This window comes from Theropithecus gelada, chromosome 9 (assembly GCF_003255815.1).
Source record: "Theropithecus gelada isolate Dixy chromosome 9, Tgel_1.0, whole genome shotgun sequence".
NCBI classification, from domain to species: Eukaryota; Metazoa; Chordata; class Mammalia; order Primates; family Cercopithecidae; genus Theropithecus; species Theropithecus gelada.
The window spans coordinates 5,622,784-5,638,161 of NC_037677.1; the positions used below are offsets into that span (position 1 = coordinate 5,622,784).

The window sequence follows — 15,378 nt, forward strand, 5'->3', positions numbered from 1 at the left end:
GGAGTTTGAGACCAGCCTGGCCAACATGGCGAAACCCCGTCTCCACTAAAAGTGTAAAAAAATTAGCCTGACGTGGTGGCAGGTGCCCAGCTACTTGGGAGGCTGAGGCAGGAGAATGACTTGAACCTGGAAGGTGGAGGTTGCAGTGAGCCAAGATCATGCCACTGCACTCCAGCCTGGATAACAACAACAAAAAACTCCATCTCCAAAAAAAAAAAAAAAAAAAAGGGTTGGGGAGTGACATTGCTTTGAGGTACAATCAGTAGTTTTCCTCCCTTAATCTTTCTTCTCTTGCTCTGCGATGAGTGCTGCAGAAAGTATGCCTACTAATGTGGATAATGAGCATTTCATTTTTTACTTAGATTATGCCTAAGCCTTGATTTCTTGCCATTGGCTGGAGATTGCTGTTTTTGCCTCTGTGTTCTCATCTTCATTTTATTTCACAAAATCGAGCCACACAGAACCATAAAATGTTTGATGAGGAGATGGTAGGGATGGTTGGTTACTGATAAGTACTATTTATATTTTTTGGTTTAGTGGTGGTTTGGCCTTTGGTGGGTCTGTAAATAAAGACACAGGACATAACAACAAAACATCTTCTTTTTAAAAAAGTAATTTTATTCTTCTTATAAAAATTAAAATTGCCTATAGTCCCATATCCCATTTTGATATATTTGTTGGGGTATATATTGTATATTTTTATTTTTTCCTATATATTGAGTTATTAACCCATGGAAAGAGTTTGTATATACTTATATGCTATTCTTTTTTAACTTAATAACATCTTGTGAACATTTTCTTATGTCATTGTATCATTCAAAACAGCTTTTAAAGTCATTGCATATTTCATCATAATGGTAAACTTGGCCTAACTCCTTTTTTTTTTTTTTTTTGAGGCAGAATCTTTCTCTATTGCCAGGCCAGAGTGTAGTGACACTATCTCAGCTCACTGCAACCTCCACCTCCCGAGTTCAAGCAATTCTCCTACCTCAGCCTCCCAAGTGGCTGGGACTACAGGCGCGTGCCACCACGCCCAGCTAATTTTTTCGTATTTTAAGTAGAGACAGGGTTTCACCGTGTTGGCCAGGATAGTCTTGATCTCTTGACCTCATGATCTGCCCACCTTGGCCTCCCAAAATGCTGGGATTACAGGTGTGAACCACTGTGCCCAGCTGCTTGCTTTTTTCTTTTCTTTTTTTTTTTTGTTTTTTTGTTTTTTTGTTTTGTTTTGTTTTGTTTTGAGAGACACGTAACCCTTGATGGAGAGAAATCTGTAATGGAAAATACTGCTGACTGTTCAGTGACCAGGACCAGCGGCCTGCTAAGAACTTTGCTACATATTTGCTTCTTGTTAACTTGCTGGGCCCTGGCATAATAGAAGTATCTCAGTTTATAATTTACAACTGATCATAGTTCAGATTGGAAACTCGTCTTTTGAAATTTTAGATTTTGTTCTCTTTTACGTTACAGTCACCAAAGAGCCATTCAATGACCGTAACATAAAAGATGGTGGGCTATAGTTACTCTTTTAAGGAAATGGCTCTCTTAAATTTAGGGTGATTCGTGTATTTCTTTGATATTGTGATAAAAACTATGGATATTTGTCTCAGATGCCCAAATGTCCAAGATTTTTAAATACATTTTTAAGGGTTCATGGATAATTAAAACTATTTTTGGCCTTAAGATAATTGTTTTTCTAAGGAGTATAGTTCTTAATACAGTTACTGTTAGGGGACACATATCTGCATCCTTGTTAGACTACTACTAAATGAATCCTAGAGTAAAGGTTATTGCTATTTGACGGCATCTGATTAGTTTTAATATTTTCATTCTAGGGAAAAGTCAAGTCTGTGTCTGAGAATTATACAACTAACTATACTAAGCCATCTTCTGGCTATGATTGCCACGTGTCTGAAAATACTAACAAGGTTTCTAACAAGACGAGTCATTTTCGTGCCTTTGAACTGAGTCAGGTATAGTCACCTGTGAATGAATAACACCCAAGATATATTTCTGAGTCTAATGTGTTAAATTTCAGGGCTGGGTGGGGTTGAGAAAAACTTGGTACATATGCAATTCCATAGTGCTACTACCCTGATAATACTTATTTTTCTTCTTGCAGTATTACTTTTACGAACTTTCAGGCAACACTGTTACTGAGCGACCCAGACAGATCTGTCCTTATGTAATTGTAGCTTTTCGATACAGGGAACCTAAAACTATGGCACCACCAGCTCATAAAAGCATGTAAGTAATTGCATACATGCTTTGTTTTACTGAATCTGTTTCTTTTACTCTTGTAAAAATGTTCTTTTTTTTTTTTCTGCTAGACTTGAACGCAGCGAAAATGGTGAGAAATAATTCATTGATTATTTTAGGTTTTTGTTTTTCTTGAGTAAATATTTCATCATAAATAATCGGTTTCTTTCTTACCTTCATTTCTTAAAGTTCTCATGTCTCCTTGGAAAGGGAAATTAATTGTTCAAGACCGTATGCTATGTGATATAGCTCTTTGGTCCACTTACGGTGCAATGATTCCAACACAGCTGTAAGTATTAAATGTCATGTCCTTTACTAATGCTTATATTACAAGTTTTGGGGGTTTTCCCCCCCTTCATTTCAAGGGTGGCATTGGTGTAAAATACAGCAACTGTTACTGATTTTAGATGAGGGTACGTTTGGGTAGATGTATAGCACACAGGGTATGACATAGGAAACCTAAATTCTAATTTATTAATGGGAAAATGACCTCTTGGGATAAATTAAACTATTTGAAAGTAGAAATTTGACCTTCCCCAAGAAATAAATCAGATTTGCCTGATAGCAAATGTAGCAGATTATAGCCACTTAATATTATTTTTGGTTCTCTTAGAAAAGTATTAGAGTAGCTGTTACATGTATTTACGTTAAAAGCAATTATCATGATTAATATTTTCTTCTGGGGAACTGTGAAGAACATCTTAGGAAATCTTTTTTGTTCAGCCTGTTCTTAGTTTGTATCCCAAACCATTAAGAAATAGTCATAGTTTAATTGAAATACAAGGTGAAAACTGATGTGTTGTAAGGATTCATTTTTTTTCCTATCAGCCTTTTTTAAGAAGAAGTAGGAGTATAATAACCCACAACATAAAAATTATGTGAATAAGCAAATAGGAGAGGAGGGTAAGTTCTTCCTCATTATAGAGTGCAACTAATAAATGTGGAAAGATTAATAAATTAGAAAATCAGCATTTGACAACACCATAATAACCAGTGTATGCTAAAAACAGGTGAAAGTTTAATAATATTTGCATATCTTACAACGTTTCCCCACTACTTCTTATTAATCACAAAGGAAAAAAAATGCAGACCTACCAGTGGAGTAAACTGCCAGATACCATCTTAACTAAGTGGTTAAGTTAATGATAGACCTATGCTGATTAAGGAGCATTCTGCAAAATCGTCTGTATTTTTCAAAATATCCAAGTCATTGAAGTAAAGAAAGACTGAAAAACTGTTCCAGATTAAAGGAGACTAAAGAGACATGATTACTGAATGCATTATGGCATCTTGGATTGGAAATTGTTTTCTTTTTCTGTGAAGGAACTTAGTGAGACAGTTGGCAGCATTTGAATAAGATGTAGGTTAAGTCATAGTATCGTATCATTGTGAATGTGTTGATTTTGCTTGTTGCTTTGGGGTTGTATAAGAAAATTTCCTAGGGTCCAGGCACAGTGGCTCACACCTGTAGTCCCAGCACTTTGGGATGCTGAGGTGAGCGGATTGCCTGAGGTCAGGAGTTGGAGACCAACCTGGCCAATGTGGTCAAACGCCGTCTCTACTAAAAATACAAAACTTAGCTGGGCATGGTGCCGCATACTTGTTATCCCAGCTACTTCAGAGGCTGAGGCAGGGTAATTACTTGAACCCAGGAGTCAGAGGTTGCAGTGAGCCGAGATCACACCACTGCACTCCAGCCTGGGTGACAGAGCCAGACTCCATCTCACACACACAAAAAAAGGAAAAAGTAGTCAGGAAATAACTCTTAAATAGCATAATTTTTTAAAAATTCCTTATTCCTGTATACATAATTTTTTGAGACATCTAGATATTTTGTCTGTACCAAAAAGACATGTATTTAGAAAATGTGAACATTTGCAGACCATGGTTTATGGGTCATGTATTTGAAAATCTGTCATACTTAAAAATATACATATTGTTTAACCTGGAGCTTATCAATTTAAGGTCTTTTTTGTGGTTATATATTTTTTTACATTTATATTAGAAAACTAAAGCTTATGAAAATTTAGATCCACTGTTTATTATTCTGCTTGATATTGTTGTGTTATTTTTTAGACCACAAGAACTAGATTTTAAGTATGTAATGAAAGTGTCTTCCTTGAAAAAACGACTACCAGAGGCTGCCTTTAGAAAACAGAATTACTTGGAGCGGAAAGGTCTGTTGAAATGTAGTAACACGCTGCTTGTCCTGGGCTTTGTTCTGGTTATTTTCTGCTCTATTCCAAACATTCAAACATGCACACTTCTATTTCATCTTAAGTGACTCTTAAAAGAGTCTTGTGAGAAAGTTGTAGAGTTACTATTTTCTTCAGTTCCTTGGAAGCCAACTAGAAACTGCAAGGTAGTTTTATCTAAGATGACAAAGACTAGCTTTAATCTAGAAATACTGATGCAATTAAGCAAACAGATATTAAAACCATTTGGAAACTTGTAACTATTCCTCTCAAGGAAGATAGAGTTTTTGTTGGTTTTATTTATAGACGTACTTTTAAACTCAAAGAAAAACCATGAGAAGGAAATTTCTTGGTCATTTAGGTTAATTCGCGGAGCACTGATGTTTATTCATGTAGTATGTATTTGTATTTGTCTTGTTAATCTTAGAGCAGTGTCAGTATAAATAAGAGCATTGTTTTAAAATAACTGTTTTGATGATGTTTTATGAGGGAGTTTTATAACCAAGAACATTAAATGATAAAGGTTTTTGAGTAGTATTTCTATTCTTTCATTTTTGCAACATATAAAATGAACAAATTGACTGTAAGTACATAATAGCATATTAAAAATAAATGTTTTTCTGGTTTTCTCTACAGTCTGTTTTCAAGATTTGTGCTTCAATTTGTATGAGGTAGAACTGTCAAACAGACAAGGGGAAAATATAGATAAATTAACAGAATATATTAAAAACAAGCAATTGGTAAGAATCACTAATTTAAAATATTATTATGTTTTTCTTGATATGTATGTATTGTGTCTAGATGGAATCATTTTAATTTGCTGTGAGGAGTTTCATGTTTAATATTTATTTATATATTATTGATGTAATACAGTATCTGTGGGGTTTATGTTCCAAGACCCCCAGTGGATGTCCAAAACTGTGAATAGTACTGAAGCTATGTATACTGTGTTTTTTTCTATGCATACATACTTATGATAAAGTTTAATTTATAAATTAGGCACAGTAAGAGATGAACAACAATAATAAAATGGAATAGTTACAACTGTATACTGTAAGAAAAGTTATATGAGTATGGACTGTCCATCTCAAAATATTTTATTTATTATACTATACTTGAGTACTACTTGTGATGAGTGAGGTAGGTGGTGCAGGCATTATGAAGTACTACTGTTGGCCTACTGGGTGGGTAGCATCTACAGCATGGATACACTGGACAAAGGGATGATTCACGGCCGGGCATGGTGGCTCACGCCTGTAATCCCAGCACTTTGGGAGACCGAGGTGGGCAGATCACAAGGTCAGGAGATCAAGACCATCCTGGCTAACATGGTGAAATCCTGTCTCTACTAAAAAATACAAAAAAATTAGCTGGGCATGGTGGCGGGCATCTGTAGTCCCAGCTACTCGGGAGACTGAGGCAGGAGAATGGCGTGAACCTGGGAGGCGGAGCTTGCAGTGAGCCTAGATCGCACCACTGCACTCCAGCCTGGGTGACAGAGCAAGACTCCGTCTCAAAAAAAAAAAAAAAAAAAAAAAAAAAGGGTGATTCACATACTGGGTAGGAGGGGGAAGAAGCAAGGATACAAAATAGTTCCTAAAGTCTGGCATGGCAGATCACATCTATAATCCCATTACTTTGATAGGCCAAGGTGGGAGGATCACTTGAGGCCAGGAGTTTGAGACCAGTCTGGGCAACATAGCAAGACCTTATCTCTACCAAAATAAAAAAATTTAAATTTTTTTTTTTTTAAACTAGCCAGGCATAACCGCCTGCACCTGTAGTCCTGGCTACTCTGAAGGCTGAGGTGGGAGGATAGCTTCAGCCCGGGAGTTCAAGGATGCAGTGAGCTGTTGCTGTGCCACTGCATTGCAAGCTGGGTAACAGAGTGATACCCTGTCTTTCAAAGAAATAGGCTCTTAAATCATAGCTCCTGTAAGTCAAGGAGCTTAGGAGACTATGGAGGAGACAAATATGTAAATCATCATATGCCATACAACACATAGAGACTCTCATAGAATCTTTTTGAAAACTGAAAGTAGTGATTCTTTTTGTGAGTGAGATATTAGTGTCCTAACTTTATTGTAGTGTAATCATTAGAAAAGTCTGATTTTGTATATTCATTGTGATTAAATAATGATTTATATTTGTAGCCTTACCACCTCTCAGTTTTGAAATAAAATGTTTTATTCTGTAAAATGGTATATTTTGTTTAGGTGGTTTAACTGAAAAATTATTGTACAGATACTGGATTTTATCTTTTATGTGTATATAGATTTTTGAAGTGGTAAGCAGTAGAAAAGAAAAGCTATTGAATTCATGATTTAGAACAACAGCTTTTAGACAACAACTGCTGCCTGGGGACAAAACTGCCCCAGTTACTGAAAGCATTAAAATTTCAAGACTTTTCTTGAGCTCAAGAGTCCACTGAAGACTCTGATAGAGGGAAACAAAAGAGAGGAAGAATTTATTTTCATCTATATTTCTTGTTGCCCTGGAACTTGATTATTTTCTATTATTTTCCATTTCTTAAGATGCTGTAGAAAGAAGTCTTTTATTGGATGGTATCTTGCAGTCTTTTTAGTTTCAGGGTTTTGGGAAAATTTTCATGTAAATATGCACTTAAGATGCTACTTATAGGTTTGATTCATCTTGAGTTTATACTGGCTACATGGTAACATATTGGCTGTTTAAGCAGTGGTATGAAATGTCAGCTGTCTCAGTGAAAAAGTAAGGCTTTTCTGATTGATCTGCCATGTGCTTGAGCACTATTCTAAAACTAACCCTTCATATTCTGATTATTTTATATAGCCCCAACAGGGGCAAGATTATTTCAGCTAAGGAATTTGAAGTTTCTGATACTGGGGACAGAATTACCCTGACTCCCATAACATGTGCAGAATTTTTTCTTTTCTTGAGGTCAATATTCACTAATGAGTATGGGTAGAGGGAGAAGAGAGGGATTGCAGAATATTCCTTCAGTTGAATTTTTCATTTATATTTAAGGCAATCATCAAATGCTTAGAAGATCGAGGGTTTTTCATTTTACTTACATCATCAGCCTTACTATCAGAACCAGGTATGGACAACTGTTTTGGGAAAAAATATTTTTCATTATGTTTACTTTTGCTTTATAAGATCAACAACCTAACTTTTCTTTTTCTGATTCTCATTCTGCATAGATTTTGGAGGCAAGCAGATGGGTCTGCATGGGTTACATTTATTTCATTCACCCCTGTCAACAGGTGAGGATACAGTGGTTTCCAGTTCACTCTGTTGGATATATTTAGTCCTCATCTGACTTGACCACTTAGCAGCACGGGACACTGTTAACTGTTTTTTCCTCTTAAGTATCTCTCTTCCCTTAACATCACTGGTTCACCCTTCTTGACCTCCCTTGTAGGTTTATGCTTCCCTCTGACCTCAATCCCATATCTCCACTTGTCTACTGACGTTGCCACTGAGATATCTCAAAGGTGCCTTAAATTCAGCATGTCTAAAACTGAATTCATTTGTTATTGAATTTTGCCATCGTCTCTCCAGTAAATATGTCTCAGGCTCTGGGTCTTCATAGGTGCTGTTCTCCTTATCTGTACCTTATCTATTAGTCTGTTTCATATCCAGCCCATACATTCTTATGGTGATGTTGATCCACCAGAGGACCAAACCTTGGCTCTTGGGGGCAAAAAAATACTACTCATACAGTGCATAAACAGATATGCAGTGTATATGTGGTATTAAAATTTTGGAGGTCAATTTGGGGGAAAAATGGGTCTAAAAGGGCTGGGGAGGAGGATGACTAAAAAGATTGAGAAACACTAATCTAGTTTATTCTTCCTCCTATCTGTCAATCTCGGCTTCACTATCACTTTCTTTATTCCCATCACCACGCTTTGCTCAACTTAGACCCCTATGCTTATTTATCATCCATATAGTTTAAATATTTATTTGTATAATTATTTAATGCCTGCCCTTCTTGTATTCTGCTGTATCCCTAGTGCGTAGCAATGCCAGTCACCTATAAAACAGTAAATATTTGCTAAACAAATAAATAAATGAGAGTTGGCCAGTCACGGCAGCTCACACCTATAATCCCAGCACTCTGGGAGGCCGAGGCAGGTGGATTTCTTGAGCTCAGGAGTTCCGAGACTAGCCTAGGCAACATGGCAAGACCCCGTTTCTACAAAAAATAGAGAAAAATTAGCCAGGCGTGGTGGCTTGCACCTGTGGTCCCATCTACTTGGGAGGCTCAGGTGGGAGGATCACTTGAGCCCGGGACGCGGAGGTTGCAGTGAGCCAAGATTGTACCGCTGCCCTCCAGCCTGGGCAACAGAGTGAGACCCTGTCTCAAAAAAAAAAAAAAAAAAAGTCACTTTGTTTTATAATCACAATGTGTGTGTTTAAACATAAAATTCTATATAGTATTTATAAAGCTATAACCAATATAAAAATGTTTTTGAAGTTTTTTAAAAAAATTCAGTTACTGGCTAGGCGTGGTGGCTCATGCCTGTAATCCCAGCACTTTGGGAGGCTGAGGTGGGTGGATCACAAGGTCAGGAGATCGAGACCATCCTGGCCAACATGGTGAAACTCCGTCTCTACTAAAATACAAAAAATTAGCTGGTTTTGGTCATGCATGCCTGTAGTTCCAGCTACTCAGGAGGCTGAGGCAGGGGAATCACTTGAACCCGGGAGGCAGAGATTGCAGTGAGCTGAGATCACGTGCCCCTGCACTCCAGCCTGGCGACAGAGTGAGACTCTGTCTCAAAAAAATTAATAATAATAATAATAATAAAACTAGTTACTTAAAGCAGAAAGCTGTGCTTTCCTAGGCATCACTTCATTGCAACAAGCAAATCATTACCCGTGATAATAACATAATTGGCAGTGGCTGTTTGTATTTTTCAAGCATTTATTATGTCAGGTTTTATGGTGGAAGTAGTAGATTTAGCAATCCATAAAATAAGTACTCTTATAACAATTTCAAAGATAAAGAAACTCAGGGTTGAATTTGTTTATGGTCTAACAGCTAACTCCAGATCTGGCTCCTGTAAGATTTCTAATTTCTTTTTTTTTTTTTTTTTTCCAGTTGTAAACTATAAAGTTTCAGATATTTCATTAAAAGATTTTAACAAAGTGAAAGATTAAAATTCTCACATAAATATGACATGAACTTGCCAAGCGTTTGCCTATATTTATATCAGGTGAAGAAGAAAAAGACTGGCCAGGCATAGTGGCTCACGCCTGTAATCCCAGCACTTTGGGAGGCCAAGGCGGGCGGATCACTTGAGGCCATGAGTTGGAGACCAGCCTGGCCAACATGGTGAAACCCCATCTCTACTAAAAATATGAAAATTAGCTGGGTGTGGTGGCATGTGTGTATAATTCTAGCTACTCAAGAGACTAAGACACAGAATTGCTTGAACCTGGGATGCGGAGGTTGCAGTGAGCTGAGATCACACCACTGCACTCAAGCCTGGGTGACAGAAGAAGACTGTGACTCAAAAAAAACCAGAAAACAAGTAACAAAAAGACCAGAGTAATAACTTTAAGACAATTTAATTTATAAAAACTTCGGGCCCAGAGTGGTGGAGGCCTGTATTCCCAGCACTCCAGGAGGCTGAGGCAGGCAGATCTCTTGAGCCCACTCGTTCAAGACCAGCCTGAGCAACACGACAAATCCCATGTCTACAAAAAATACAAAACTTTTTATTTTGATATCTGGCCACATTTTCCTTTTTACTGTTATTTGTCCTGCATTTCCTTTTTCTGTAACTACTGTAGTGCTAATGTATTTAACTAGAACTAACTTTGTGTTTTATTCTGAAGTTACTTTTCTTTAAAAAGAATGGTACAATTTTTATTTTCACTTACTAGGCCTTGAAGGCCATTGTTTCTTGTGGCTTTATATTACTGACAACTCAAATTTTCTAGGATTTTTTTACGCAGTTCATAGGGACCAGACCTTTTCTCTTTTTTTTCCCTTTTACTCTTTCCTTTATTCATTTGCAAAAAAAGAAAAAGTTAGCACTTCAGTCAAAGCATGGGCCAAGGAGAGGAGGTGAAACATAGACTAGTCAGTTTTAGAAGTTTTTATTTCATTTGATAGAAAAGGCGATAAAATTAGCAATAATCATTCCAGTGAGATTTCGGCATTTTTTAGGGCTTCTTTTTTCAGTTCAGTTGATTTGCACTAACTCATTAAAAGAATTTAAAGTGAGTTCAATAAGGTAGAGCTACAGTAAGATAAATTTTAAAACAAAATAAGAAAAAGTACAAAAGCAAATCTGCCAGCTCTAAAGGCTAGTGGTACTGCTGTGATGGACCATTGAGTTCATGAGCTCCTTGTTAGTGAGATGGAGCTGGAGGCAGGGTTTAGTTTACTTGTTCTAACCTAGTGATTGCATATCAGATGATACTTTTTCAGTTCAGTGTGTGTGTGTATAATTTCAAATACACGGAGATATATTTGTTAAATGTACCTGTAAGTCTTCTATTAATTGCCATTTAGGTTGTCATTTGAAAGACTGTAACATATTTAACCATCACGTAATTTTGAAATGTAAAGCATTTTTTTCCAGAATGTTTTGTTTTTAAAAAATAAACTTCAGATGTTTAATACATGTATATATATTTTAGGGGTAAAAGATTTGAAAGTTGAAGATGACATCTCAATGAAGCTGATACCTATTTTGCCTGCCCTTAATTGTGCCCTGCTGGAAACAAAGAAATCACTTCCTGAAGAAAGAATCCATCCAAACACATTAGTAAAGCATTTCCAAGAACTGTACAAGGCAGACAGAAGCCCTTCATTGACTGTTGCTCCTCAGGATAGAATGAAAGACCCTACATTCTTGGGGAAACTGCCCAGTGGTTTTGACTTGATTCCTCCAGCTGAAAAGTGCCCTTCAGAGTCTTTAACTCAGTTGAACTCTTATTTTTCAGACCCCAGTGCTTACATTTTGGAAGTGTCTACTGCTTTGGACTTGTTAGCAGAGCATCCTCAGTCTCCTTGTGTTTCAGACGGAATTTGTGATGCTGGATTTTCTTTAGTTATGACTCCAGATCCTGATTTTCCTGGCTCAGAGGCAGAAGTAAGAAAAGAAACTGAAACAAAAAAGGATTCTGAAGAAATGTTGAAAGCAAAGAAGAGAGTTGTGGTTCCATTGAGTCCAGCGTCCAATCTGAGAGTGCAGCCTAAGAGGAAGGCCAGCATGCCACACGTGGTGCAGAGTAAAAAGGTGAACTTGTGCCACCCCTTTCCCAAAAGAACTGCTCCCAGAGCAGACAACAGCTCGGACTCTCCAACAACTCTTAAGTTAGTTAAAGGGCAGTTTCCTCAGAAAAGAAAAAGAGGTAAGCACGATTTATGTGGGTTATTATAATAATAGTTGTGGCCAGGCGTGGTGACTCATGCCTGTAATCCCAGCACTTTGGGAAGCCGAGGTGGGTGGATCACCTAAGGTCAGGAGTTTGAGACCAGCCTGATCAACATGGTGAAACCCTGTCTCTACTAGAAATACAGAATTAACTGGGTGTGGTGGTGCGTGCCTGTAATCCCAGCTACTCAGAAGGCTGAGGCACAAGAATCACTTGAACCCAAGAGACAGGTTGCAGTGAGCCGGGATCATGCCATTGCACTCCAGCCTGGGTGACAAGAGCAAATCTCCATCTCAGTAATGATAATAATAGTTGTTGTATTCAATCCCTCTTGCTGTCTTGGTCTCTGTGGACTGCAGCTTTGCAGCATCAGTTAGAATTGCCATCATTTCTCTTCAGGCAACTCTGTGCCTCCTAATGCCTGACAAGCACTGATTGAGATAGCAACTGAAAACCAAGAAACAGGAAAGACCAAGATACCTCAAAAGCCTACCCACCACCAACATGTTATGTTCCACCTTGTAAAACCACTCACACGTGTATGTTCCATTCTAAGAAAGACGACCATCTAGTTTCTGTGCCATCCTCTTCACAAATGGAGGTAGAAGAGGTTCTTCTAAAATCAAGCACATCAGTACCAGCAAACGGTGATAGCTGACAGCCTCAACACCTATAAAGAGGAGGGAAATGCGTGGGACCTCCAAAAGTAAAGTAGTCTGGGGCAGAGTTTCTAATCCTTTATGTATACCACAGGTTTTTACGTGAGCACCTGGATTCTTCATGTGGTTTTTATGCTCCCTGAGAATTGAGTGAGAATTGGAGTCTTGAGCCACTTAGTGTATTGGCAAATGTATTTCAGTGAACATAGCACAGCAAACCATATGACTTTGCCCTAGAGTCATCTCAAATTGTATTTTACTATTATTTCTCTAAAAGAGTAGGGAAGTATATGGGTGACCCCTTTGGAGAGGAAGGCAGCACATTATGGCCGAGGGGCCACTCAGTTGTGCCTGTGTCATCTCTGACTGTTCTCATGCCGTGTTGGCAGAGCTGAGCAGCTGTGGCAGAAACCACGTGACCTTCAAAGCTGAAAGTATGGACTCTCTGGCCCCTCACAGAAAATGTTTGCCAGGCCAGTCTATAATATTTTGAATTTGAAAATGTTGGTGCCTAAAGAAGAAACATCTAGGATATGGTAATCCCAGGATTCTAAATAATTCAGGGTTTACCCTATGGAGGTTTTTTTGTTTGGAGTTTTCTGTTTTTGTTTAGAAACAGGTTCTCTTTGTCAGCCAGGCTGGAGTTGAGTGACATGATCATAGATCACTGCAGTCTCGAACTCCTGGGCTCAAGTGATCTTCCTGCCTCAGCCTCTGGAGTAGTTGGGACTACAGGGGCGCCCCACTAAGTTTTTAAATTTTTTTGTAGAGATAGGGTCTTACTATGTTTCCCAGGCTAGACTTTGAACTACTGGCCTCAAGCGATACTCCTGCCTCAGCCCCCCAAAATGTTGGGATTACAGGCGTGAGCCACTGCACCCAGCCTTGGTTTTATCCTGTGGCTTCACAAATAGTGGTTTCTGGCTTATTGTGGCTTGAGGAATGGGGTGGAGATGTGTGTATTTAGGAGGGTAAGTGGAAAGTATGGTAGTATAAAGCAGTGCACCAGACGGTACAAGTCTCTGTAAAATAGATTCCAGGCCAACCATACTGCTCTGCATGAACCAATTTAAGGTATTGAATCAATTGTCCATAACTCAACATAAATTGTCACTGTTTCTCAAATGTTTTTAATTATATCCACTGTAAGAAATACGTTTCATATTATATTCCGGTACCTACAAATTCATACATGACTGGAACAAAAATTTCAAAAAAAAATTCTGTGTAATACAGTCTGATACCTTCTGTTCTGTTTCATTTAAGAGTTCTGGGCTGGGTGCAGTGGCTCGCGCCTATAATCGTAACACTTTGGGAGGCTGAGGCGGGCGGATCACTTGAGGCCAGGAGTTCAAGACCAGCTTGGCCAACATGGTGAAACCCCGTCTCTACTAAAAACACAAAAAATAGCCAGGTATGGGGGCGCTGGCCTGTAATCCCAGCTACTTGGGAGACTGAGACACGAGAATCTCTTGAACCTGGGAGGCAGAGGTTGCAGTGAACTGTATTGCACTCCAGCCTGGGTGATAGAGCAAGACTCCATCTCAAAAAAAAAAAAAAAAAAAAAAGAATGAATGAATGAATGAATTCCAGTTGTGACACACTGAATCATTGAATTTATTTTACAACCCCACCAGTGGATTAATTGCATTCAGTTTGAGAAGCATGGTACTGAGTGTTCCATGTGAACAGAACAATCCCTGCAGGATCACTTTGTTTCATTTTTCTTATCTTTTTCTCCCAAGACCTGGGTGTACTTGCAAATATCTTCCCTTTCTGTTTGTACAAATATTAGAAAGTTTCCCCCTGGGTCTTGGTTGTCTAATCTTTTTCTTTTTAATTTAGTCTTAACTGTTTTCCTGATTTTTTTTTTTATTTTACTTTTCCCTATGCTGAAGATTTTAGAAAATGTAATTAGAGTGTAATAAGAAGTCTTACTCTTAAAACAATATGCTGCTTTAGTACTTATTAATGTAATAATTTGGTAGGGAGGAAAATAATCAGACTTGAAATGTACAGCATTAAGATATTCTGAAAACATCTTTAAAACTATTCCTTTCCCTAACCCCCAAAAGAATGAAATGAAATGGGTCTCCTTTTTTCTGCTACATTTCACTAACACTCATCACAGTTTCTTAAACTGTTTAATATGATCTTTAGTGTCCTTAGTGAGAAGTAGTGTCTTCTGTATAATGTAATTTAAAAATATTTGCCAACATTTATATGTGTGATTATTTCATATGATATCTTTGAGGCTAAATTTTAACTCTTAAAAGATTGAAATACTTTCTATTGTGCATTATAAGCAGGTGTTTAGTATTTCCTTTTTCTTTCCGTCCACCTCCACCTTTAGCTATTTTTATACTATGTGAGAAGCAAAACAGAGCACTTCTAAGAGACATAATTGTGTAAGATAGTAGATTTGTTAGAAATAAAACCAGGTGCAAACTTTCCTCAGTCTTCCCATCTTTTAAAAGATTATTTTTCAGATGGTATTAAAATTTAGATGTTTACAAGTAGTAACGTAAAATATATAATATGGCTCTCCAAATATATAATATTGCTCTCGATACAACTCTTCTCTGCAGTGTGGTTATAGTTTTAACCACATCGCCTTATGGGAGCTGTGCTGCTTTTTGTTTAAACGTGAATATCTATATCCTGGGGCTGTGATCTAGCATATTCAGTCTGACCTGTCACATTAGTCAGCAAAGGTTATGAAGATTTTTTTTTTTTTTCTTTTGAGACAGGGTCTCACTCTTGCCCAGCCTGGAGCAGGTTGATCTCCTACTCCTCAGCTCAAGCAGTCCTCTCGTCATGGCCCCCGACATACTGGGATTACAAGTGTGAGCCACACTCCTAGCCCAAAGATTTTTGTTTTTTCT

General features: G+C 37.9%; 1 protein-coding gene across 4 annotated transcripts in view; it reads left to right on the forward strand.

The window, feature by feature from the left end:
- The window catches only part of FAM208B (family with sequence similarity 208 member B), a 78,283-nt gene that overhangs the window by 34,029 nt on the left and 28,876 nt on the right, over positions 1 to 15,378 (forward strand). For 3 of the 4 annotated variants that reach the window (XM_025396223.1, XM_025396225.1, XM_025396222.1), the window contains 8 exons: positions 2,123 to 2,247; positions 2,331 to 2,350; positions 2,449 to 2,548; positions 4,336 to 4,436; positions 5,091 to 5,194; positions 7,461 to 7,533; positions 7,637 to 7,699; positions 11,094 to 11,810. In XM_025396223.1, the coding sequence (XP_025252008.1) occupies positions 2,222 to 2,247; positions 2,331 to 2,350; positions 2,449 to 2,548; positions 4,336 to 4,436; positions 5,091 to 5,194; positions 7,461 to 7,533; positions 7,637 to 7,699; positions 11,094 to 11,810 (1,204 nt within the window). In that variant the 5' untranslated portion in view covers positions 2,123 to 2,221. Of the gene's footprint in view, positions 1 to 1,835; positions 1,974 to 2,122; positions 2,248 to 2,330; positions 2,351 to 2,448; positions 2,549 to 4,335; positions 4,437 to 5,090; positions 5,195 to 7,460; positions 7,534 to 7,636; positions 7,700 to 11,093; positions 11,811 to 15,378 lie in introns of all 4 variants that reach the window. The other variant, XM_025396224.1, reaches the window with a different exon arrangement.